Here is a 27,722-nt window from a genome sequence, read left to right on the forward strand (position 1 = left end):
AAATTCTGAACTATACAACAATACCCATCAATACTTTTTCTATTTACAAAATTCAATTTCCCTCAGAATAAATGATTTCAAATGTAGTAATATTTCACAACTGTAGTGTACTACTAAGACTGCATAATCATAACTTTAAAAGAAGCCAACAAACAAAAATATATATATATATAAATTATATATATATTCTACATGTAAAAATCCTAGAACCAGTTAAATGGTATATTTGGACTGTCCAACAGAATGGCCCTCCATCAATTAAGATCATCATAATAATTATAAAATCTGAGGTTAAAAGAAATAAAATTTGAGGATTTTTGAAGAGTTATGTTAACTTGCATCCATTTTTCATATACCAGTTATTCCTTTTTGTACCTGCATAGCGTCTTTAACCTTGGGTTTGTTGCTGTGAATATAAGCTCTGCATTTCACAGAACCCTTAAGGTTTACGGAACCACTGCAGATCTGAACTGTGGCTGTAGATCTGTGTTCTAAATTCAGAAGCTGAAAGACAAATATGTTTAAGTCCTAAAAGTCAACAATATTTAACTACAGGAAACTACATACATTAGCCATCTTATGAAGAAAGCAGGAATTTTTGACTGTTTGAAAATATTCTCTATAAATTATTAATAGGTCTTCATATTTTTAAGTTACATATAATTTCCTAAGCATTCTGAATTTGGGTTGAAATTAAAGACATCCACATCTCAATGTATTCTTTCACTAACATAAACATCTAAAATACCAATATTTATTCAAAATATTCACCAAATATATACTATTGCAGATTACTTAGATAAAAGATAAAAAATGTTTTATAAAGACATGATATTAGGAGAAATAAAGCATGTAATATAAGAAATGCACAAAAGAATACGAAGTAGGATCTGATAAATATAAAAAAATTATAAACAGTACAGACTCACATTTACTTAAACTTTCAACTCATAACTTCCATAGGCCAAAAGTAATGCTATGCTTTATTTAGGCAAAACCAAAACATCCACTATGACTATCAGCTAAAAATGATATTAATAGTTTACAACAGATGAAATGGTTACCATTTTCATCTCATAGTTCTATCTTCTTTAGTCTAGGAGTATTAGTTCCTGCTTGTTTTTCAGATTTCATAAACTCTTTTTTCTTTTTTTTTTGTACTGGTGATTGAATTCAGGGGCACTTTACCAGTGAGCTAGCTGCATATGCATGCCCAGTCCTTTTAGTTTTTATTTTGACGTAGGGTCTCGCTATGTTGCCCAGGGCCTTGCTAAGTTGCTGAGGATGCCCTGGAACTTGTGATCCTCCTACCTCAGTCTCTCAAGTGGCTGGGATTACAGGCATGTGCCACCAGGCCTGGCAGTTCACAAACATTTTTTAAGTTCATCATCTTAATAAGTGTTTAAACAAAGAGAGCAAAGAAATACTGAAAAATACTTCTAAAGGTTTATCTTCAAAATGGGGATAAAAATTGTGATAAAAACTGAGTGTGATGGCGCATGCATATAATCCCAGTAGTTCAGGACGCTGAGGCAGAAGGACTGCAAGTTCAAAGCCAGCCTCAGCATCAAGGCCCTCAGTAACTTAGCAAGACTGTTTGAAAATAATAAAAAATAAAAACCAGGGTGGGGTTGTAGGTCAGTGGTTGAACATCCCTGGGTTCAATCCCTGGTAGAAAGAGAGAGGGAGAGAGGGAGAGGAAAGAGAGAGAGAGAGAGAGAGAGAGAGAGAAAGAAAATTGTGATTGTGATAAAAAAAATTGGATGAGATAAGAACATAATCTGTGTTCTAAGTAATTTGGAATAAAACATTTAATAGTTGGGTCCATTCTGAGTAAACAAAATCCAAATCATACAACTTGTTAAAAATGCTATGGGTCTATAAGCCCTGAATACATAGCTACTGATAGAGTTTTGACTACAATTCAAAGTCTAGTTTTAAAAAAATTCAAACTTAATCACGGTCAAGGTTTTGTTAGTAAAAATCTTCTCACAGACCAAACAGTTCTAAAGGTCCCAAGTCCATTCAAAAAACACTTCTCAAAGAACAAAGCAGCAAGGTGACAATGCTGATACTCTTTGGAATAAGCTTCCTATGCATATTTTATCAATACATCAATAGAGTGATAGTGGAGAAGAGTAATGGGCTTCCCTCATCCACACCACAAATCATTATTATAGATGAAACTACTCTTTTTGAAAAATAATGCCCTATTTTTCATATTTAATATATAATTTGAAATATATCTTGTCACATATTAAACATTTATAATACATATGTGTATTAGTTAGGGCACTGTTTTCCAAAATAGACTACGCTATGCAAACACATCAAGGAGAAGAGTTCTAAAGGATACAAGAACTGACTCATTTCTTTTGGTGAAGATGTAGCTGGGTTCTACAAATGTAAACTCCACTTGGTTACCTGAACTTGGGAACAAACTGGTTTACAAAAAGCCTTTGGGAATCTATCTTGTTCATAAGTGAAGTGATACTGATATAGAATTTTGGAAAAAAGAACAATACTTCTAGCTATGGTAACCATATGAAACCCAACAGATATAGAGGCATTTTAGGCTAGATTTTAAGGTACAGATAAGATTTTGACTGGGCAAATAGGGAAAATATGGCTGCCAAGACACATGATTCAGGAAATGCAAAGAATATTAAAGGCAGAGCAAACAAACAGCTATAATAGTTAGAAAATAAGGATGAAAGGTAAGCTGAGACTATGAAGAGTCCTGAATGTGTCTTTTTTATTGGTCAATACAGAGCAATTAAGGAATCTGAGTAAGGAGAATAGTAAAATCAGTGTCTGATCCTTCTACAAATACTTTCTGAAAAACAGGAAATCAGAAGGGATAATACGAGGTTACATGTAGGGCAAAGTAGCAATATGGGAGGTATTACACAAACAACAATATAAAGGTTTTCAGAGAGGTGATCACTTTGGGCAAGAATATATATATATATGGAAAAGAAACCAGTTAAGAATTACTTGTGCTAATCTAGGTAAAGTATACTGTTGTGTAAGGCTAATGACAGGGGAAGTGTAAGGAAAATAAAAGGTAAGTCCACACTGTAAGGAAAGCATCAATGAGACCTGAGTAGAAGAAAAATGACAACAAGTACCTACTGACAATTATTATACATTGGTCACTTCAAAAATACCCAGAGAAACCAACTGAATGTTTGACAGAAATAATATTATGTTATATAATAATATACATCATTACAACAAATTATCTTCTATGACATTATCTTCTACTGTTTTCTCTGTATCCTTGTACTCTGATACAACTCTATTATTAACACGATTTACATTTCTAGGAATAATTTGTACTTTTAAGATTTTTTTCTTCAAGACATCCAACTTCAAATTTCCAAAAATATGTAATTTTTGAAATAATCATATAGAAATATGAAACTTGCTAATTAGTACTTTGTGATTTTATCAAACCCAGAGGAAGTAAAAAAATTCCATCAAATTAAGTGTATGACAACTCCTGGCACATCTATGCATACATTTTTTTTGCTTTGTATAAAGTTGCTAAAAGTTGAAACTTAACTTATAAAAACTACAACTCCAAATATTTAGATACATGTGTATATGTATGTATATACTTAAAAAACTGTTATCTACTTGATGCTAAAATTTTAATAGCCTTGAGGCAAAAGATTCAAATATGTTTTATTAAAATAACATTTCCTGGGGGAAAAATAAAGCTCTTTGTACATGAAATATAGCACTTCTCTATTTAAGGTATCAAATAAAATACTTTTTTGTTAAACTAAAAAAAAAAAAAAAAAAAATTTCCTGGGAATAACCTTTCCAACTGGATATTTTATACAGTTTCTTGCATCTCTAAAATTCTTTTATTCTCTAATTACAAAAATAAATAAATTCATTGTGATAATGTTAAAAAATAATATTTTTTTTAAAGAGAGAGAGAGAGAGAGAGAGAGAGAGAATTTTTATTTTATTTTTTTAGTTTTCGGCGGACACAACATCTTTGTTTGTATGTGGTGCTGAGGATCGAACCCGGGCCACATGCATGCCAGGCGAGCGCTCTACCGCTTGAGCCACATCCCCAGCCCCCCAAAATAATATATTTTAAATAAGTGGGATAAGTATTTTAAAATACTTACCAATTGTGTTAGCACTCTCACATCAAAAGAATGACTAGTTGCTTGAGTATTTCCTCTGAAAGATTTTTTCTAAAAAAAAAAAAAAATCAAAAAACAAAAAAGTTAAAAAGCCATACTACTGAGATTGTAAATGGAACATAAGATAATTAGGAACTATTCTACATGTACCAACCAACTAAAAGGAAACACAAATCTTACTACTTACTTTAATTTTGTTTTTTTATAAAGATAAGCTACTTCATGTATTCTGTATCAATTAATATGTACTCTTAAAACTGTTTCCTGCCGAGCACAATGGCGCACATCTGTAATCCCAGCAGCTTGGGAGGCTGAAGCAGAAGGATCGCAAGTTCAAAGCCAGCCTCAGCAAAAAGCAAGGAGTTAAGCAACTCATTGAGATCCTGTCTCTAAATAAAATACAAAAAGGGGCTGGGGATATAGCTCAGTGTTTGAGTGCCCCTGGGTTCAATTCTCAGTACCAAAAAAAATTTCCTACTTTGATTCCTCTAAAGCAAGGATTGGCAAACACAATTGCCTGTGGGCCAAATCCACACTGCCATCTATCTCTGTAAATATTTTTTTTTCTGAAACACACAATTATTATTCATTTATTATTATCATCTGTGGCTACCTCCATACTACAATAGCAGAGGTAAATAGTTGTAACCAGATAACATGACTTGCAAGGTCTAAAATATTTACACAAAATCTGTCCATTCTTTCGCTATAGAGAGAAAGATCACTGATATTCCTCTTCCTTCAGGTCAACCCTATTTTAGAACCCTCTACAGATCCTCCCATAAAATGGCCATGCCTAGTTTTTAAACTGCTATCATGAGATTAAATTGAAATTTACATACACTTCCGACTGCAGGGTTCAGGATCACAATTACATCAGAAATAATCTCTCTCATCATTTTCTAGAAAAATAGATCTTATAAATGAATAGATAAACCTGTTTTCATGAAGTCGAAGCCTAAAGATAGAACATCTTTTATTTTTTCTTATTTCATAAATAAAAATGATTTTTTCTCAACTCACCTGTCCTTCTAATAGATCACAGTCTTCATCTTTAACTTGTCCATTAATCAAATAAACACCATTTTCTATTTGCTTGGCCCAGCGTGTAAGTCCATTCTTAAAAGAAATGCAACATGGAAATCTTACAGATATAACCTCATCTCTACCTCCCTAGACTCCACTTTTTTCCACTGAACACAGTAAAAAAGAAAAGCACTAATTATTAGTAATGCAGATCTCATAAAAAATAAAAATGAAGACATCTTAACTTTTTGGCACTATCATTTACTTCAAACTCTGGATTCTTTTTAACTGCATGACCACAGTAAAATTAAATTCAATAATGTTCATTATCTTTTTTCAAAATATGAGAAAAAGAACCTTAAACAAATAATCTAAAGCAGTGTTAAAAAGGAAAATATAAGCAAGCTCCATTTGTCTTAATATGGAAAAAGAAAGAAAAATGAGACATAAACAAAAAAAGAATCAAACAGAAATACAAAAGAGGGCCAGAAAATAGAAAAGAAAATTGACAAAAAGAGATAGGTGTAAGACCAAAGAGTATAGCCACTTACATAATTATTTTTTATATATGTTAATTAATAAATATTTATTACATACCTGTTTACTAAATATACTAGTATTATGACTTTGTTCAACTTCTAAAAAAAATCTAATCTGGAATTAGTTACTTATATATCACAATCATTATTATAAACAGAATGTTAGTTTTGAGGATTATAAAATGAATTTCACAAACAGAATAACAGCAGATTTTCCACTTAGCAAACACTAAAAATTGATTTTACCCTGATACCTTCGTATTTTTTTCCAGAGTATAGCTGACAGAAGTAGAAGAAAGTGGAATGTGAATATCAATGTGAATGGTACAATCTAGAGAAAGCCATGAAGTAGACAGTCCACTTTGATACTTCCAATCGGCTGGTCTTGCTGAACTCTTTAGCAGAGAAGAAGGTGAAAAAACAAAGTATAATGTGGTTTAGATAAAAAACATGTATCAACATAGCACCATAAAGTGTACAATCTAATAACTCAAACAAACCAATACACAATATATATGGCCAAATTCCTTAATCAAAGGACTATATATTACTACAAAATAAAAAGTAATGCATGTATTAAGTTCAGTAGAGCCTAGAAAACCTTGGCAACCCCCTACCTCCCCTGGTAGAAGGAGGATCATAAAGTTCCATGTTTAAAATTCTGAGAAATCCTCTGGACCTCTGTCTTTCACCTGTAGCTTCAGTAATGTCAGTTCTGAAGATTCTGATATGTAACTGAGCAACTACTAAGTGCCAGCCAGTCTCCTTTCTGTCCCATCCTTACTAACCATATTGCAAAATTACTTTTTCTCATTACCTTTTAGACTCCTTGACAAAATGATCGTCTAGATTTAACAGAATAGACACTGTAGCTACTAACAGTCCTCATCACTTTTACTATCAGCTTCTTAAATTTTCATAATTATCCAGGCATACTGGCACATGCCTGTAATCGGAGCAACCCAGGAGGCTGAGGCAGGTGGGTCACAAGTTCAAGGCCTGCCTCAGTAACTTAATGAGAACCCTGTCTCAAATAAAAAAGGCTTGGGGTGTAGTTCAATGGTAGAACACTCCTGGGTTCAATCCCAGTACTGGGGAAAAAAAATTAACAATTAAAAAAACTACAAATTTTTCTTGCCTATAATAAAATTAATCATAGTTCAGAATAAAAACCACAGGTGACTGTAGATATCAGTAGAAAGTAAAGGCACTGAAATTATTTAAACTAAATATAAAGATAAATTTAAACTTAAAAATAGTTTGCAAAAACAAAAATCTATAAAGAGTAATTTTGTCTTACCTTTGGGTCATGGACATCGTAAGTTCGACAAGATATTCTTTACTAATTAAGGATAGAAATGACCAAAACAAGAAGTAATTCTTGGTAATCAACAGAATATAAATCCTCAAAAAATAAAAAAAATAATACATCTAAGAGTTCTTACAAATCACAATGCTTTACACAGTTACATATACATAAATGTATAGGTATGTACATGTATATATAAAAATTTATTTATGTATGCACACGAATATAAATTGCTTGGTCTAAAGTACTTGTGGTAATTGAAAACTATTTCCTCATGTTTACAAACACTGCTAATCACAATAAATAGAATATAAGCACTTGTGACATTTTCCACAAATATATTCTCCAAAACAAAAAAGGAGTATTGTTTTGGATGGGATCAAGCCTAAGAATATCTGGTCAAAGGCCTATACATGGAACTTTCCAGTTAAATTAGTTAAAAGCTTACCTTCTGCAGGAATGGTCGCTTTTAAAATTTTGTTTTCTGAAAGTCTGAATTTACTGGGCCCTTGGATTGCATTACTTTTTAGCGAGGCTGCTTCTTGGGGGTCCCTCTGTTCTAGAAAGTTACAGTGACTTGAAGTACCTATAGCTGGTTTTTAATGTCTTTTAATCTTGGCTCAAAGCATAAGGATTTCTTGGATGTCCTACACTGTTCAGTACAGTATACCTGTGCTTTAAATTGCACATGTTATCTTTAGGAAATGAAGGTGAAAATTTTAACAATTTTTTTTTTTTAATTATTTTGCCTAAGCTGTCAATTGGCATTTCTCTCTCTCTAGAATCTATAGTGTTTTATGGAACCAGCCTGGGTATCCACAATGAATGAATGGATAAAGAAAACGTGGTATATTTACACAATGAAGTTTTATTCAGTCATAAAGAAGAATGAAATTATGTTGTTGCAGGAAAATGGATGGAACTTGAGAACATTATATTAAGCAAAATATAGCAAATTTTAAGAAAGTTAAGGGTTATATATTTTCTCTTATATGTGAAAGCTAGAAAGAAAAAAAAAAAGGAAGGTAGTAGTGGAGATCACATAAAAATCAAAGGGAGATGAGTAGAGTAGAGGAAAGGGACCTGGGGGAAAGGGAAGGGAATTCCAGGAAAAGGGAAAGGAATACCAGGAAATAATATTGGTCAAATTATATGGTTACATTGTGTTCCTATATGAACACATAACAACAAATCCTAGCATTATATACAACTATAATGCACCAATAAAAAAAAATATGGATTAAAAAAAAGAATCAGACATGAAGAAAGATTGCATTCAAAAAAAAAAAAAGAATCAGGGCTGGGATTGTGGCTCAGCGATAGAGTGCATGCCTAATGTATGCAGGGCAATGGGTTCAATCCTCAACACCACACAAAAATAAAATAAAGGTATTGTGTCCAACTACAACTAAACCAAAACATTTAAAAAAAAAAAAAAAGAGAATATACTGTGCTTGATTGTACAAGGGTATATAGCTGATAAAAAATTCAGAATCCTGAGTTCTTGCTACCTCTAAATCTTTATATAACCCTGAGACAGGATTAACAGCAGTTATTACTTTTGCTATTATTATTATTTTCAACTCTAATTATGTGACAGTTATCAAAAACCTTACAAATTATGTCTATTTTTAAAAATGATATAAACAAATGTTTTAAAAAACTTGCAGAAATATTATTTTGGTACCATATACTATTTAGCTATAAACTCTTAAATAAAAGATACTTTTTTGTAGATGAGCAAATGTGAAGTATTACTCGTTCTGAGATCTCCTCCTCTGTGAAATTCCACAGTCTTTTTCTATTCATAGACTTTTCCATGGCAAATATTAGCTGAAAGACAGGAAAATACACATTAATTGAATGTAAAATGAAAATTCAGTGTAGAAATAGATAATTACATGTCCTTAAGCTCCTATGTATCTTTAAAATTCCATGAGTCTAATCAATTTTTCTTTCCTTTAAAATATAGAACTAATACATTTACCATTTTGGATTTCATTTTTAAGGATTTACATAAAAATTGGGTACATAGATATGATTCACTATCATTAATTATTAGTTGGACATGAAATTTTGACTTCAGGCAACCAGCATTTACATAAAATGTAGAATAGAGATTTTATTTTAATTGGATGAGAAACAACACGTGATTTTAACCACAAAAATGCAGGATGCTACCAATTGAGCATTTCTTATTTCAATGTCACAAAAGACTTATGACAATTATAAGAACACAAAAAATAGAATAACAGATTAAAGTAAAAAAAAATCAGAATAGAGATATAAATCTGTACCAGAAATAATTATAAAATGCATGTGTGAAATGGGGCTGCCATAAATGTAGCTCTAAGCTTTCTAACAAAAATATGCAGAGCAGAGGGCTGACGTTGTGGCTCAGTGGCTTGCCTCATACATGTTAAGACACAGGGTTTGATCCTCAGCACCACGTAAAAATTAAGAAACAAAATAAAGATATTGTGTCCATGTATAACTAAAAAAATATTTTTAAAAAATATGCAGAGAGAAATCTGATTTGTTATCTAATTAAGATGGTCCAGAGCTGGGGTGGTGGCTCAGTGGCAGAGCACTTGCCTCACACATATGAGGCACTGGGTTTGATCCTCAGTGCCACATAAAATAAACAAAATAAATACATTGTGTCCATGTACAACTAAAAAAATTTTTTAAAAAAATATGGTCTATAAGTTGAAAACAAACAACTGATCAAAAGAGGTACAACTTTCTTGATGAGGATGTCAAAGAAATTTTTTCCAGAAATATAATATTTTAGAATATGACAACCAACATTTTTAACAATAAACCCCATAGAAGAGATTAACAAATTTTATATAGAGTTATTCCTTACAATGTCTCTCAATATAGGCCAATGGAAATAAAGTTATTGAAATTTGACCATTTCTAAGATACAGAATTTCTAAAAATCACATTTTTTTTCAGTTGTAAATGGACACAATACCTTTATTTTGTTTATTTATTTTTATGTGGTGCTGAGAATCGAGCCCAGAGCCTCACACATTTGAGGCAAGTGCTCTACCACTGAGCCACAACCCCAGCCCCTAAAATATTACATTCTTAAGAACAAAAAATACTAAAGCAAAAGGAAGGAGGACCTGACTGGATCTCTCTACACTAAGTACACATACACACAGTATCAACCGCAAAAGCATACACAAGCAATGCTCCTAACATTAGATACACATATAATAAATATTTAAACTATATTTCAAATGGCTAAAGATGATGAACTATAATGAAAGAGGTAAATGAAAGAGGTAGAAGTGTAAACGATTTACCTACAAAGGGAATATTTCTTCTTACATTCTTAGGCACAAATATCAAAGACATGAGAGTGGGACATGTGATAGGAGAGGTTACAAAACTGGAATGACCTATAGCCCCTTGGGTTCTAAGCTGCACATTTTGGTGGGGGTGGTTTACTAGGGATTAAACCCAGGGGCATGGTCACTGAGCTAATCCCTAGCCCTTTTTTGTATTTTATTTAGAGACAAGGTCTCATGGAGTTGCTTAGCACCTTGCTGTTGCTGAGGCTGACTTTGAACTCACAATCCTCCTGTTTCAGCCTCCCAAGCTGCCAGGATTACAGGTGTATGCCACTGTGCCTGGCTAAACTGCACATTTTTAAAATAAAAAAAATTTTCCTTGGGGAATCTGTGGGATTTTGTACTACTGAAGAGTATAAGGTTCTATTTTTTCTCTTGAGATGTAAAATACCCTTGTGAAAGTTTACTTGGGTTAAGACTTAAGAGTACTAACAGAGATGAAAGCTGCCTGCATAGAGTTTGATTTAGGTTTGTGTTTAAGATAAAACAGTTTGGGACAAAGTTATCCAATTCTCTGATAGAAGAATAAAACAAAACACACAGGGAATCCAGGATATATACTCTGCCCAGGAATAAAGAATAAGTATTTGCTATTCACATTTTATTCTCAAGATCTTAAGAGAACAAACAGAATAATTTCACATTATAGCAATCAGTTGGTACCAAGTAGAGGTCTAGTAGAAAACTACTATTGCACAAGAAAATTTCCTGAACCACTATAACTTGTTTCATAATACTGACATACTAAATTTCTTCAACCATTATGCCTTGTTTCATAATACTGAGATACTATCTGTAAAATAAAAAACTTTTAAATATGTAGCTTTGGTTGAAAATAATATTTACATTCCTTACATTCAAGATATCCAAGTAATTAAGTAGAAAAGGTATTTCAACATAATCCTAGCCTAGTGAATTATGCAGCACTAATCTAAATATGCCTAGGGTAACTGCAAACACATAAAATTAATTAAATAATATATAACTGATTTAATACGAATTTCTGATATATCACTTACTCTGCGCAGGGCATTTTGAAAATCATTGGCCAGTTCCAAAGTTGTAATGATAAATACTCCAAGAACTAAAAGTCCCCCTGGTAGCATTCTGGATACCTAAAAACAAAAATACAGTATTAGCTCCCATAAGCATATTCAAACTTTTCTATTTAAGAAACCAAATATTAAATCAGCAACTACTTACCAAGTACCAACTACATTCATAACATTAAAGTAGGGACAGTTGAAAAATTAGTTAAAATAATGAGAAACATGGCAACAAAGATGAATGGGATATCATTATGTACACAATATTCCCAGAGGGTCCTTAGCTTTTCACATTAAAGTTGCTTTACAAATAAAAACCACTTAATAATAACATCCTTCAGCTACATTAATATATAAGCCCTTTTCTCAAAAGACTAAAAGACTAAGATAACTTCTGAAATCTTTTCAATGGTTTCCCACAATCAGCAAAATAAAATATATATTTTTTTATTAGACTTATACTTCAGTCTTCCTAGAATCTGGTCAATCTGATGTTCTAAGCCTCATTTGACACTACTTTCCCTGAAATACTAAAAGTATCCACAAAAACTACTCACAGTTTTACATACCTATCCCCAGGCTTATTCTGTGCCCTTATTCAGGCTGTTCCCTCATTCCGAATTGACTTTCTCTTATATTTCCACATGTCTGAATTCTATTGAATACTTCAAAATCAGCTTGAGGAAGCTGACTTCCCTGATCATTTGAACTCCCGTAGGACTTTGGTATAGTTTTCCCATGGCCCTTTATCACAGAACCCAGTATTATATGTACAAACTACCAGTTTGTCCTCCATAATATCTCTATTTCTCTTCACATGATTGTAGCTAGTTCTCAATGCCTCACAGATTTTTCTCTGCCATCTATATTCAGAGACCAGAATGTTCCAGTTAGCTTTTGTGGCTTAATGTATAATCAAATGATCACAAAGTCCTCAGAAAATTAGATACCATGATCTAATCTCTATTGCATTTGCATTATGTCTGTTAATGGTTCCCTCTGATTTCACAAACTCTACTCCCTTAAATTTGATACAATTTTCATATTTAGCATGGAGGATCTACACATCTTTTCTAAAGACCACCAACACACAAAATTTGCTATTTTTTTCCAAAGGTAAAAAGGTTAATCAAATTTACTATATAAATTCATATTCTTTCTCTGTATGTGTTTAGATAGACAGATATATATATATGTATGCCATATACAATTTTATAGAAAATCAAAAGCAAAATTAGAATTTAAAAAGTTATTTATAGACCATTAGGAATGTAATGCAAAAATATTTGATACTTTCTTTATAAAGTATTTCTTGGATTTGTTTTTTAGAACTACATACTATTCCATCACAAATACAGGAACATGTATGTATATGCACAGGTACACAAGTTTGTGTGTTTAAAGGATTTAAATTTGAGTAGGAAATACTATTATTCTACTTTTATCTTAATCTAAACATTCTTGTTGGTTATTTGTTTTTTTACAGTGCTGGAGATCAAACCCCAGGTTCTTATACATGCTAAGTAAGTGCTCTACTCCCAAACCCCCATTAAATGATGTAATTCTTGCAATACTCTTAAGTGAATTAGTTTACTCATTAGCCCCTCTCACCCCTAAATCCATGTCTTCCTCTCATACTGCCAACACTGTTCTAGATGCTCACCCTAAAATCCTTACTCATCTTAAGCTTCTATCAGCCCACATCTCTTCATTCCCAATCTACTTATCACTAAATTTTGGTTCTAGCTCTTTCTCTGAGATCATATGGCAAAAAAGTTCTATCCACTGTGTCTATTCATTCAGGCATTAATTTATCGACTATTTTAGAGCTCCCATTATAAACTATAGAAATACTATGCTAGGCACTCAGAATACAGCAATTACTAAACAGGTGCCCTCTCCCCAAGTTAAGGTTCATGTCATCACTGTTTGGAATACATTGCAAGTATATATTTTCTATTCTGTTTCCACTCTCTATTCTGCATGCAAATTGTTCTAAGATATAAGTTACCTTCTAAATTACTGGCAAATCAGTCACACTATCCCCTTCTCACAATCAGGAGCTTTGACAGTCTACCACATCTACCAATACGCTCCTTAGGATACCACTCAAAAGCCATCAAAACTGGCCCTTCCAGTTTTATGTATAATTACATTCTTTTACATATTCCATGTTTCAACTATACTTAATTGCTTGCTGTTATCCTAACATACTCTTTGCTTCTATGCCTTTGTGTCATTTATCCATATTGTCCTAGCTATATTCAATGTGCTCTGACTTCTGTTGGCAAAGTCTTACTCGGCCTTCAAATCCAGAACCATCAGCAGCTTATTAAGAACAAGTATTCTGAAATTCTAGTCTAATAATCTGAGAACAAAGTACTTTTTCTTGTTAGTCAAATAAATACAAACTTAACTATATAAAGAGATAAATACCATTACCTGATTGGCATGTTCTGTGGCCCATTCTTCATCCAAATTATCCAACTTAGCTTTGGGATGTTTGAGGTTCTCATTTTGCTCTTCTTTGGGTGGTGTTCTAGTGGCAAGAATCACATAATCCTTTTGTGAAGAACACTTCAAAAACAAATTATAAAAGCTTATTAGGGCTTTATAAGAGCTTATCTGATTGAAAAATCAGATACTTTAGCTCTTAGGACATGCAAAAACTGAATAATACTTGTACTAAGTTAAGTACCCTTTTTATAATGGAATATTTATACCAAATTAATATCCATATTATAATGGAATCTGCATTTATGAAAACTAATGTTTATTGCCAAATGATAAACTTAGGGAACACTGAACAGCTCAGTTTAATTACAGTGAAAATTTCCTAAAAAGACTGAATATAAAGCTGATAATGCAAGTTAGCTTAACAGGGGTCCACTTTATGCTTTGAGTACAAATTTTGCTGCTTGCCTACAAGTAGATTATTTAAAACTGACATGGTTTGGTCTTGTTTTCTCTTTTCTTCTTCTTCACACTCTTCTGCTCCCTAACAGCAGGATAGACAAGACTAACATTTTCCTGTCCCAGGCTAAGCTATTGAGTCCCTCACTGCCCACAAGCATAAAGAAACTCCAAACCTGGGAACTGGAACAAGAACTCTCTCAAGGACACCTGATGGACACCAATCAGTTTTATCTACTGATAATGTTTGGAACCCACTCCTTGTATTCCTCTTTTAAAAGCCCTGTGTTTTCCCTGGGAGGGAGAATCATGGCTTCTGGAACAAGAGTCCCGTGTTTCTCTTTTGCTAGCAAATAAAACTTTCTTTTTCTCAAAACCTTATCCTCATTATTGGCTCAGCAGTGGGACAAGAACTAAGCTTTTGGTATCATTAGGATGCTGTCATCTTCATATTTGACCTGAAACTCCTTAAGGATAATTAGCATCATCTCAGGATAGAAAATAAAGGAAGATTAATTATTTCTACAGAAGTTACTTTCAGAAGGCCAGGTTCAAATGTACACAGGAAAATAATACAGGTCCTGACTGAAAGAAGCTCCTCTTTTTTCATCAACTGTTTAACTAAGTAAACAAACAAACAAAAAAACTGGCACTAGGAGTTGGGAACAAGGAAGCTTGAGGAGAAGAAAAGTGATGAGCTCTGAAGTAAAAAGAAAAGCTGTAGAAAATCAGAAGGAATAAAAAGACAGCATGAAAACATACTGGAAGAAGGGCATTAAATTGTGAGATACTTATTTGCAAGATGGCAGTTGTACTAAGCTCTCAAAGTAGCATACATCCAGCAAGGCAAGTATGGAAGACTATCTTTATTCCTGACCTTTAATCTCTACTGATCATATCTTTAACACTCTTCCCTTTTTTTAAAACATATTTTTTCTTAGTTGTTGATAGATCTTTATTGTATTTATTTATATATGGTGCTGAGAATCAAACCCAGTGCCTCACACATGCCAGGCAAGTGCGCTACCCCTGAGTCCCCGTCCCAGCCCCACTCCTCTCTTTTTCAAAATAAAGGGAAGGGAAATATTTGAATAAAAATGTCTAACAAAAAGGCCCCTATATTAGATGCTAAGTTACCTGAGTCAAAAAGAAGTTCAGGTCACTGCCAAGACAGGCAGTCTGGCTGTCTAAAGATGGGTCTTGGAGAGTGGTACTACATGGATGAACAGTGCAGATATGCCCTGTCTTACAAGAAATCTAATTTTTGAAAACTCTGAAAATAAATCTTTCTCTGAGGCTAAAGTGACATTACTAAGCTGATGAATAACGACGTAGAAAACCTGAATCTCATGAAGGACCTAAGCCCTCTGGGCAGTGTATTCCTTTTCCTTTTTCTTCTTTTAATACAGGGATATTTATTATTTTTTTTTAATGGGAATTAAACCTAGAGCCTTGCGCATGCTGGACAAGTACTCTACCACAAGTTGTACCTCTAGCCCAGCACATTCTTTATCAGTAATTAACTTGAGCCATCAAATTTTAAGAGAAAAGAGCTTAGGGATGTTAACAGAATCATAATAAGGAGTAAAATTATGCAATTTGAAGGTTCCAAGCCATCAGACCAAAATAGGCAGAAAGAAAACTGGCACAATAAGACTTTTATTTAGTACTAGGTCTTAAAAATCAAGTGGCTGCTTATATTATGTAAAATAACTGTCCAAATCTCTGTTCTATTCAATGTTGATTTTTAAAACTTAACTATGAGGGAGATGGTCTATTTTTCAAATTTCCCCCAAACCCTTTCTTTCTCTAAGTTTTTTTGTTTGTTTGTTTGTTTTTTTAAATTCACTATGATGGAAATAAGAGCATATAACAAAAACATTACCACTGTTGGTCTAAGTCTGAGATAAGACAAACCAGAATGTCAAAAGCATTTTTTTTAAAGACCTGGACAATCAGGAATTAATAAGATTACAAGGGGGTACAAAATGCTTTGGAAAGATAACCAAATGTAAATGCACTGGTTAGTAAAAATTAAATTTTAGAGTTTCTACATTATATTACTTTCAGTGTCATCAAAAGGGAATGGGTCTGACTTAAAAAAAAAAAAAAAAAACCTGGGTTAGGTCTGTACTACTAAATTTATGTTTCCTCAAAGATCCACCTAAGATTTACTTATACATCAGACCCTTCCATCCACCAATCTTAAGTTTACTTTTATATAGCATAATTAGCTTCAATGAACAAATAATTTGTTATATCAATAAATGTACATACCTGTCCTATCAAAAGACCAGAGATAAAAGCTTTTCCTTGGAGACTGATGTTTGAAAGATATTGGCCAACACTCTCTTCTACGATGTAGGTTCTTCCCATTTTTGAGAACTAATTCAACTCCTATATTACAAGGAAAAATTGTATATAGCATCATTAGGTAAAAATACAAATTTTTATGTTTTTAGCGGGGGGGGGGGGTAGTATACTGAGAAAAAAATGGTACTACCCAGATACTACCTCATGTCTTGCAGTGATTGCTTATTAAACAAAGTACTCTTTTCTTGCAAAGTTCAAATGTAGTGCCACAATTCTTTTCAACACAGTGTTACAGGAAATGACTACCAATAAACCAGAGTTGAGATGAGAGATCACACCTATTTTTCATACTTGGGGTAAGTAAGAGACAGGACACTAAACTATCACTTGAAACACCTGATTTTTTACTTTAGATCTATTTCTTAATTGTTTTAGTTTTGATATGACTTGAAATAATCAACCTTCCTGGACTCTGGTTTCCTAACCTAAAAAGTAAAGAATTTGGATCTTGAAACATTTGAAAACCTATCTAATTCTAGGATTCTGTTACTCTAAGTACAGACTATTTGCATTTCTCAAGTGGTAGTACTTCACATACCAACAACCTTAATTGAAATGTTAATATGTATAATAATTGGAAGATAAAGTCAACATTATTCTAGGTAAAACTGATTTAATTTACCTTAGTTACCACGAAATGTCATTAGATACTTTTGTTTGTAATGTCTTCACAACAAATTCAAAAGTAGGGACAAGAGAAAAATAATCAATGTCATGTAAAACTAAATCACCCATTCACAGAAGGCCCTCCTGACTGCAGGAATCACAGGGAAGATGACACCAGGAATGCCTGATTTTCAATGAAGAAATCACTAATTTTTTCAAAAAGAGTAATCAGACATGAAGCAAACTACAAACTGTGCTTAGACATTACAAAATTAAGATCTGGAAACAATTCTATTAATGGTGGCTCGGTGACAAATGGTTTTTAAGAACCTAACTTTTGTTACAACTGTTTTCATTTTTAAAAATCGACTCAACATTCTAATGTCACCTTAAAACACAGTTTACATTTAAACTCTTCTTGGTTTATTTTTATCCTCTTCCAAAAGGAAAACAACAACAACAACAACGAACTGGGCTCCTTGAATTCCTGTTGAATCACCAAAAGCATCCAAGGAGGAGGACTCACGTGAGGCAAGTTCGGCAGAACTGGACTTCCGTGTACACCGGAATGACTGTCCATATGTTTCCTACACTGGGTCCCTTCTCGGTGCCCAAGCGCAAGCGCTCACACACATACCCCTAGACACGCAGATTACCAGCTTAGCTGACTCACCTGTTCTCAGGATGCTTACGCTGCCAGATAAATCTCCCGAACCGTCGGTGCACCGAGAAAAAGACTGAGGTGCACGAGCCCCAGCCTCCAGGGGCCAGAATACCCTCTGGTTCCAATTCCACAGCCAATGAATTCATCAGAAAGCGACCGACTTCTTACACCTCACTTCCCACCCTAAACCCAGGGTCTCGAGTCAGGTGGCGCAGACCGATGACGCACGTGATCCCCTCTCCCTTCGCCCCGGCTCTGCAGCTACAGCGGCCGCGGTCGCTACCCCGCCCCCTTCCGGGCGCCAGTGAGAGCGTGGCGGTAGCCCAGAGCCTGCCGTGCGGCCCTGTCGGGACCGATGCCCTCTAGTGGCTCAGTGCCTAGAAGCCGCCAAAGAGGACGACCCATGGCATCCCGTGGCTTTGACGGTAAGGCCGCCCTGCTCTTCAGGGAGGGAAATGGGTTGACGAGTACGTCTATGGCGCCACCGCGTGGACAGGGATCCTGCAGCCGAATGAGGAGAGCCGGGGGGCGGAGAGAGAGGAGGAAGCGGAACGGGTGCTTCGGGGCTGGGAGCCACGGAAGGGAATGAGAAAAACACTACGTTTCCCAGAGGCCTGCGAGGCGTGGAGCGGTTGGGACTGGGAGCCGGAAATTGAATTGCTCGGCGGGGTCGGAGGCCGCTTCTGAACTCGGACTCCCAGGGTGCACGGCTTCCTGCTGCGTCTGCACTTTGGGCGCGGGCGCCAAGGCGCGTCGGGCGCTTACCCTATAACGCAGGACTCGATTTCCCAGGGTCCCGCCGCGGGAGTCTCCGGCGGGCAGGAGCGCGCGAGCACCGGGCCGAGACTGCAGACGCTGCGTCCCCGGCTTCAGGGTCCTGTCCTTCGCCTTTCTTCTCCGGTTGTGCTCCGTCGGCTCCTGTCGCCGGCCCGATCGACATGGCGGCAGTGTTGCAGCAAGTGCTGGAGCGTACCGAGCTGAACAAGCTGCCTAAGTCCGTCCAGAACAAACTTGAAAAGTTCCTTGCTGATCAGCAGTCCGAGATCGATGGGCTGAAGGGACGGCACGAGAAATTTAAGGTGGAGAGCGGTAAGCGAGACGCTGTTCCCGCCCTTGGCTCCACTTGAGCTGTGGCCCATCTTCCGCCTTTGCACACTTGCCCTCCTCTTTACATCTGCGACGTTTTCTATTAGTATCTCTTTCAGGGCTCCTTGAGCGCCCAAGGCCTTCTCTTTCCTACTCCCGCATGTTGGTAAGAAGGATCCACTGTTGTTTTTCCAAATCGGAATCCACTCTTCCTTGTAATTAGGGTGATCTCACGTAGGCAGTCTTAGGTTTGTCCAATAAACAAAATTTTTTTGCACCAGACATTTGAACGTTTGCAACTTCTCTCTATATATATCTACAGAAACTGATCTATTTGTTGCACTGTAAATGGCAGTAATGTCTGCTCTATTTTCTAGTCACCTGAATTCCTAAGAATTCAAAACAAAACAAAGCAGAGTCTGATGACGACTTCGTGCACTTGTTAGTATACATGTCACACCATGATCCCATATCGAATTAGTGTGCCCCAAAATGAGTTTAGATGCAAAAGACAGCACTGGAAACTCAGTGAACTTCCAGTAAAAAAAATTAATGTTATTTCTCTCTAAAAGTTGGAGTTTCATAAAAAATACGTTGAGTTCTGCTTCTATTTATCTATAGTGGGCCTTCAAATAAGAAAATTATCCACAGTGTCTTGAACATCCTTGAAAAAACTTTAAGAATATAGTGATTATTGATAATAAAATACAAATTCCTGTCTTTTTTTTAATTTGCCCTTAGGGGAAGTTGATTTTTTTTTTCTTTTTTTGCTAGATTGCCCAGAAATTTCCATCTAAATAAATTTTCCATTTCAAAGAAGGGTAATTGTCGAGCAGAATTAATCTTGAAATTAGACAGTTCTCAGAATCCCACAGCTAAATATACACTGCATTCTGTCCAGTAATTTGCACAGTAAATATTGAGCATTAGCTGTATGCTGGATACTCTGCTGAAGCAGTCTGTCTCAGTCTCTTCTCTTGGGAATTTACACATTAATTTTTACAGAAGCTTAGTAATTTTATGCTTTCAGTTATTTTGAGTATTTTACAACAAACCTTTTAAAACAAAGCAGTTTTTAACCTAAACATTTTTTTTCCATGTAATAAATACTTTTAAAAATCTGCCTTATGCCAAGTAGTCTACTGATGTCTGAGTAAAATACTAACACATATGATATCTTGCCTGCCTTGAAGAAATTAATTTGTAAACCCCTTTTAGGCCTTATTTTCTTTTGTCGTGTAAGTCAGTTGGAAATGTTAATGAATCCTTTTGTGTGCTTATAGATGTTAGAGTCTCTTCTTTGGAGTGCAGTTCCAATATTGTATCTTAGATTTTAAAATCAAAGTCATTAGGAATTAGCAGTATTAATAGTGTATTTGGTTTTATTTTAATTTTATTTTTTTCTACTTGCTTTCTGTAGAACAACAGTATTTCGAGATAGAAAAGAGGTTATCCCACAGTCAGGAGAGACTTGTAAATGAAACACGTGAGTGCCAAAGCTTGAGGCTTGAGCTAGAGAAACTCAGTAAGTATTTATTTATACCTTTATAAGTATAAGCATTCTTGGAGTGTTGAGATCTCCAGATACTCTTTGTGTTGTTTGAAAACATTTGCTTACTGTATATGAAAATACTGGTTAAGTATTACTGTTTTTGTTTATGGTGACATTGATTTTTTTCACTCAGTAAAGACTGCAGGAACACGGGGCTTAATAATCATGAGACCTGAGTTTTTTTTGTTCTTGTTTTGTTTTTTGGTACTGAGTATTGAACCCAGGGGCAATTAACCACTGAGCCGCATCCGTGACCCTTTTTATTTTTTATTTTGAGAGAGAATCTCGCTAAGTTGTTGAGGCTGGCCTCAAACTTTCAATCCTCCTGCCTCAGCCTTCAGAGTCAACTGGTGTGACAGGCGTTCATCACTGCACCCACCAATACCTGAGTTCTAGTTCTGATTTTGCTGTTAAAAGTGGTTTGGCCTTATGTAAAACAAAGCAGAGTCTGATGGTTTTAAAAGTAGTAGGCCCACATGGGCTTCTACATAATCAGCTTTACATATCAAATAAGATTTTTAAAGTTATTGAAAAAGCTAAAGCAGTACATAACTGAATAATTGGGGTGATAGAATTGTTTTACATTGACAAATTAAAGCCTATTGATTCCATTATTTGACTTCTGTTATTATTTTTATAAACATTTATGAAATTCGGAGTATTTCCTCTTTCAGGCCTAGTTCTTGTGAATGATGGGTAGCCAGTTCTCTTAGTTTTCTTCTATCATTAACTTCTAGATAGTATATAAGATTTTAAATGACGTGTATGTTCTTTTTTTACTATAAAAGAAAGCAAATGTTAGGTGACATTTAATAGAGGAAGGGCATAATTAATTCCTTTTAAATATAGCTTGATTTTACTTTAATTTGGAGAAGCAGGAAGCTCATAATCAAGGGAATGTTAAAATTTCAGCTTTCTCTGAAAAATATTCATTGACTCTTTGGGTTTAACGTGTGTTTTAGCTACTCTTAGCACACTCCACTTTTAAAACATGATGTACATAGCTGATGTGTGTTTATATGTGCAGGAGCATAAATAAACTAGATCTGGTTCATCTGTACATAGCTTTTCCTTGACAAAGTAAATAAAAGATCTGTTCATGGGCTGGGGATGTGGCTCAAGCGGTAGCGCGCTTGCCTGGCATGCATGCGGCCCGGGTTCGATCCTCAGCACCACATACCAACAAAGATGTTGTGTCCGCTGAGAACTGAAAAATAAATATTTTAAAAAATTCTCTCCCCCCCCTCCCTCTCTCTCTCTCTCTCTCTTAAAAAAAAAAAAAAAGATCTGTTCATCATGAAAATGGTTGTGTTTATAGCTTTAATCTGGCTGGGTGAGAGTATAGGGGGCAAACCTGCACAAAGATCAGATATCTTCTACAATTATGTTTATATTAGGGGGAAGGGTACCAGGGATTGAACTCAGGGGCACTCAACCACTGAGCCACATCCCCAGCTCAATTTTGTATTTTATCAGGGACAGGGTCTCCCTGAGTTGCTTAGCGCCTCACTGTTGCTGAGCCTGGCTTTGAACTCACAAGCCTTCTATATCAGCCTCCCGACTTCTGGGATTACAGGCGTGCACCACCGTGCCCAGCTATGTTTGTATTTTTTTATATGAAGATAATTCTAGACCTTTAAGTCTAGAAAGCAGTAAATAAATTAAAGCAAATTAAGAAATCTACACTAATTTAGCAGGGCTTTTTCCCCTTTTACAATCTGTGACTTAAATAGAAGTAAAAATTTGAATTGGTAATGATGTGTTGTTCATTAAATTGCTAGCATATAATATAGATATGTTTTGTGGAGGAAGTTCCAAAAAATATTTTACTCATAATTATCTGCATTTTTTAAGGAGAGAAACTGTAAGGAAAGAGCATTATGAAGTAGATATTAGGGAATAATCATTAAATATCAAGCATAATTTTTTCTTCCATGTTAAAGCAAGTCTTTAGAGTAATAGGTATGGAATTGGCAAATGTCTGTTATTATGATTTACTCAATGTATTTTATTTGTTTAAATGATATTTTGTCTTAATCTATCATTTTTACTTGATTTTCTCATTTATAAATTAGTTATGATGTAGTTTTGTATAACATATGTTGGTTTCTTCAGAAGATGGTGAAAAATAAGGAAATTGATAACTGTGTATGTTTTCACTACAGACAATGGTAGAATTATTACACATTTGATTTTGGACATTGAATAGCATATTCAAAATTTTTGTCTAAAACAGTAAATTTGATATAAAGACCAATCTACAATGTGTTTACAACTCCATCTTTTTGGGTTTCAATTTCTTTATTTTAAAAAAGTATAAGCATGGCAGCTGGATGGAAACACTCATTGCAAGATTCAAGCTAACGTACATATGTTCAAAATTTTCTCTTATCTAGACAGTCAATTGAAGGCACTAACTGAGAAAAACAAAGAACTTGAAATTGCTCAGGATCGAAACATTTCCATTCAGGTAAAAGATATTTCTATGTATAAAGTTAATTGTTAATATTCTCAAGGAAGGTTTCTGTTTATTAGATGTTAGTGGTAAAATGAAATATGTCCAACTAGGAGAAGCTACCAACAAAAACAATAGTATACAGATTTTCTAGTTGGATATTTTTGTGTTATTTTGACAGATTAGGAATTTCTTTTATTCAATAAAAAGTCTATAAAGTGCATTATTCCAAATGCTTTGATCTAGTTGGTTTTTAAGTGGAACCACATTGATAATCATATCCTTAAAGCAGTGATAAGAGTAACATTGAATTTGATTGTAACTATTGCTGACCATTTTGTTTAACATAGTCATGCCCAGTGCTTCTTTAATCAGATCAAACTTTGAACTATTAACATTTCTTTCTTAAGATTTGCATTTGAAGGGCTGGGGAGATAGCCCAGTTGGTAGAGTGCTTGTCTTGCATGCACAAGGCCCTGGGTTCAATCCCTAGAACTTCACACACACACACACACCTCTAAAAGAAGAAGAAAAAGATTTGCATTTGATTGAGGGGGATGGTCAAAGATATTTCTTTCACATCTTTGAAAGAAAGACAAAATTCCACTCCCAGAATCAATAGGAACACAAAAGTCCCATGACATAGCTAGAAATAATTTCACAAGAAATGCAAACTTAAATATTAAGGAAATTAAAACACACTACTGAAAGTGCACCTTTATAAATGGAGATATAGCATGTTCCAAATTTATATATGTTGGTTAAAAATATTTTGACTCTAAAATCCAAATGGGATAGGTTGAAATTTGGTATCATGGCTCTGAAGGAGATTTGGGGGAAAACATGTAGTAATAACTAGAATAATTCTGAAAAAGAAATATCAGTTTCAAAGTACTTGGCTAGTCATGTTAAAATGTTTCACAAAGCTAAGATCATTGAAATTTTATGACTTTGGTATAAGAATCAGCATAAAGAACAGAATATATTTCTGAAATACAACCCAATACAGAGGAAAGCTGCCATCAATTCTTCATGAATCTGATAAAAAATATGGACACAGTACAGAAAAACTGGGCAAACAAATTAAATTCGGGGAAAAAAAAGTTTTTAAATTGAAGTAGAAAGCAATTCTTTTTTTCACCTTTTAAAAATGTCACCATTATAGTTATATGTACTGACGGGATTGGTAGTCCCTATTGTAAGTGCACGGGATACATAATATAACAATACAATTTGGCCAATATCACTCCCCAGCACTAATACCCTCCCTCCCCACTTCCCACGCCTTGGTCCCTCTACTGACCTCTTTTTGATTTTCACGAGATCCACCCTCAGCTTTCTTTTCCTCTTTCCTGTCTAGCTTTCACATACAAGAGTAACATAACCCTTAACCTTCTGTTGATTTATTTAAGTTAACATAATATTCCCTAGTTCCATCCATTTTCCTACGATTGTTATCATTTCATTTTTCTTTATGGCTGAATAAAACTCCATTTTATATATGTACCACATCTTCTTCATCCATTCATCCATTGATGGATGGTTGGTTCCATAGGTTTGCTATTATGAATAGTGCTGTTATAAATGTGGATAGGCATGTATGACAACTTTCATTCTTCAGATTAAATAAATACCACAGTGGTATAGCTGGGTCATGTAGTGGTTCTACCCTATCCTACTAAGGAACCTCCATACTGATTTCCATAGTGGCTATACTGATTTTTCAGTCCCACAAACAGTATAAAAGTATTTGATTTTCTCCACATCTTCTCCAGCATTTATTATTATTTGTACTCTTTTGGGGAGGGGGGTGGATACCGGAGATTGAACTTGGGCACTCAACCACTGAGCCACATCCCTAACCCCTGCTGCTTTTTTTTTGTATTTTTATTTAGAAACAAGGTCTCATTGAGTTGCTTAGTGCCTCACTGTTGCTGAGGCTGGCTTTGAACTCATGATCCTCCTGCCTCAGCCTCCCTAGCACTGGGATTACAGGCATGCAACACCATGGCCAGCTTATTTGTATTAGTATTATTATTATTATTATTATTATTATTATTATTATTAAAGATAGAGTGAGAGACGGAGGGAGAGAGAGAGAATTTTTTAATATTTATTTTTTAGTTTTCGGCGGACACAACATCTTTGTATGTGGTGCTGAGGTTCGAACCCGGGCCGCACGCATGCCAGGCGAGCGCGCTACCGCTTGAGCCACATCCCCAGCCCCTATTATTTTTTTTTAATGAAAATTTTTTATAGCTTTATTTTATTCATTATGTGGTGCTGAGGTTTGAACCCAGGACCTCTCAGGTACTAGGCAAGTGCTACAACCCAGCCCTTATTTGTGTTCTTGATGACTGCATTCTGACTGGTGTGAGGTGAAATCTTAGTTTTGATTTGCATTTCCCCATTTGTAAATAATAGACATTTTTTCATATGTTTGTTGGCCATATGTATTTCTTCTTTTCTTTTAAGAAGTGTCTGTTTAATTCATTTGCCCTTTTATGAATTGGGTTATTTAACTTTTTTGGTGTAAAGTTTTTGACTTCTTGTATTTACTAGGTAATAATCCTCTGTCAAGAGTAGTTAGCAAAGATTTTCTCCCATTCTGGTAGCTTCTCTTCACATACATAATTGTTTCCTTTGCTGTGCAGAAATTTTAATGCTATCTCATTTATTAACTGTTGGCATTGTTTCCTGGGCTTTAGGGATCCTGTTGAGAAAGTCATTGCCTTTGCCTAAAAGCTAAAGTGTTGACCCTATATTTTCTTCTAGTAATTGTGTAGTTTCTGGTCTAATTCCTAGGTACCTGATCCATTTTGAATTGATTTTTTGTGCAGGTTTAGAGATAGGTGTCTAGTTCATCCTTTTACATGCGGATAACCAGTTTTTCCAGCACCATTTGTTAAAAAGGCTGTCCTTTCTCCAGTGTATGTTTTTGGCACCTTTGTCAAGGATCAGATGTCTGTATCTGTGTAAGTTTTTCTCAGTGTCTTCTATTCTGTACCATTGGTCTATGTGACTATTTTTATGCCGGAACCATGCAGTTACTGTATCTGGGTAGTATAATTTGAAGTCAGGTATTGTAAGGCTTCTAGCATTTCTTTTTTGACTTAGAATTTCTTTGACTATTCTGTGTCTTTTATTCTTCCCAAATGAATTTTAGGACTGTATGTTCTAGTTCTGTGGAAGAATGTCAGTGGTATTTTAATAGGGATTGCACTGAATCGGTATATTGTTTTGGTAGTGACCATTTTAACAATATTAATTCTGCCCAACCATGAACATGGGAGGTCTTTTCTACTTATTCCTAGGTTTCTTTTGTTTTTGAAGTTATTGTGAATGGATTTCTTTTCCTGATTTCTGTCTCAGCAGATTCATTGTTGATATATTGGAAAACTGTTGACTTTTTTGTATGTTGATTTCATAATCTGCTACATTGCCAGATACATTTACTAGCTCTAGCAGCCTTTCAGTGGAGTTTTTGGATCTTCTAGGTATAGAATCGTATCATCTACAAACAGTAATAATTTGACTTCTTCCTTCCCTATTTTTATCCCTTTTATTTTCTTCTCTTACCTAATTGCTCTGGCTAGAATTTCTAGCACTCTATTGAACAGGAGTGGTGAGAGTGGACATCCCTGTCTTCTCCCAGATTTTAAAGGAAATGCTTTCAGTTTTTCCCCATTTACTATGAGGTTTGTTTGAGATTTTTACATATAGTATTTATAACTTGTTTAAGTACTTAGCTAAAAAAGTGACACCAGAAAAATGTTTCCCATATTAAAAAGTGAAATCAGAATATTGGGATCGTGAATGTATTTTAAACTTTTTGGAATATAAGCTTTAAGAGAAAGAAAACATTTTGAACTGTAGCTAATGTTAACTAAAGTGATAATTTCACGTTCAAGTCCCTGTATTACTGCTCAACCTTGTTTTCTCAAATTTATTATTTGGTTTACAGAGCCAATTTACAAGAACAAAGGAAGAATTAGAAGCTGAGAAAAGAGACTTAATTAGAACCAATGAGAGACTATCTCAAGAACTTGAGTATTTAACAGGTATGTAGAAATGTTTAGTTTTCTTCTTTCCTTTCCCTGTCATAGTGCTGGGAATTAGCACTATGTGTTTCTGTTGCTGATGTTTTTTTATTACTGCTGTGTAATTCAAGGAATTATAAATTAGGGCAATGTCATTTAATCAGGGTAATGTATCCTGTTATTTTTCTGTCTCATTTATCTATAAACAATTATCAAGACTTTGAAGAAGTATCTAGAAAATGCCCAAAAGAGAAACATCCCAAAATAGTGGTGAAAATAGTGGTGATCTGGATCAAGATTGCTTATACATTCTTTAACATACAAAGATCTTTGTTAATTGTAATGCTATTTGTAATATCAGATTGCGCCCCCCCTCCCCTTCCCCCCCCCCACGCCTTTTTTTTTCTGGACAGCACTAGAGATTAAATTCAGAGTTTCTCACATGCTGGGCAAGAGCCTGAAAGCTTTTAAAAGATATATGTAGAATCTAAATTCCCTTATTTTTTTCAGACATCCTTTCAATTCATAAGTGTTTAATATTAGAACTTTAAAAGAAAACCTGTGTTTAAAAACAGACTGAAG

At 34.7% G+C, this 27,722-nt stretch overlaps 2 protein-coding genes across 7 annotated transcripts in view; one reads left to right on the forward strand and one right to left on the reverse strand.

The window, feature by feature from the left end:
* The window catches only part of Odr4 (odr-4 GPCR localization factor homolog), a 39,457-nt gene extending 21,010 nt beyond the window's left edge, over window positions 1-18,447 (reverse strand). The window contains exons 1-10 of one of the 5 annotated variants that reach the window (XM_058585110.1): window positions 18,017-18,447; window positions 16,642-16,761; window positions 13,894-13,990; window positions 11,425-11,520; window positions 8,767-8,873; window positions 7,032-7,068; window positions 5,986-6,126; window positions 5,190-5,285; window positions 4,149-4,217; window positions 376-504 (exon numbers count right to left, since the gene is read on the reverse strand). In XM_058585110.1, coding sequence (XP_058441093.1) covers window positions 376-504; window positions 4,149-4,217; window positions 5,190-5,285; window positions 5,986-6,126; window positions 7,032-7,068; window positions 8,767-8,873; window positions 11,425-11,511 — 666 coding nt within the window. In that variant the 5' untranslated portion in view covers window positions 11,512-11,520; window positions 13,894-13,990; window positions 16,642-16,761; window positions 18,017-18,447. Of the gene's footprint in view, window positions 1-375; window positions 505-4,148; window positions 4,218-5,189; window positions 5,286-5,985; window positions 6,127-7,031; window positions 7,069-8,766; window positions 8,874-11,424; window positions 11,521-13,893; window positions 14,029-16,641; window positions 16,762-18,016 lie in introns of all 5 variants that reach the window. The other 4 variants (XM_058585108.1, XM_058585109.1, XM_046462688.2 and 1 more) reach the window with 4 other exon arrangements.
* A 276-nt stretch (window positions 18,448-18,723) lies between these two features.
* Window positions 18,724-27,722, forward strand: part of Tpr (translocated promoter region, nuclear basket protein) — a 60,381-nt gene continuing 51,382 nt past the window's right edge. The window contains exons 1-4 of one of the 2 annotated variants that reach the window (XM_046462685.2): window positions 18,724-19,096; window positions 20,514-20,618; window positions 23,042-23,115; window positions 27,065-27,161. In XM_046462685.2, coding sequence (XP_046318641.1) covers window positions 18,946-19,096; window positions 20,514-20,618; window positions 23,042-23,115; window positions 27,065-27,161 — 427 coding nt within the window. In that variant the 5' untranslated portion in view covers window positions 18,724-18,945. The remainder of the gene's footprint in view (window positions 19,097-20,513; window positions 20,619-23,041; window positions 23,116-27,064; window positions 27,162-27,722) is intronic. The other variant, XM_046462684.2, reaches the window with a different exon arrangement.

Source organism: Marmota monax, unplaced genomic scaffold (assembly GCF_021218885.2).
Source record: "Marmota monax isolate L192 unplaced genomic scaffold, Marmota_monax_Labrador192_F-V1.1 WCK01_AAM20220418_F8-fsc00250, whole genome shotgun sequence".
Taxonomy (NCBI): domain Eukaryota; kingdom Metazoa; phylum Chordata; class Mammalia; order Rodentia; family Sciuridae; genus Marmota; species Marmota monax.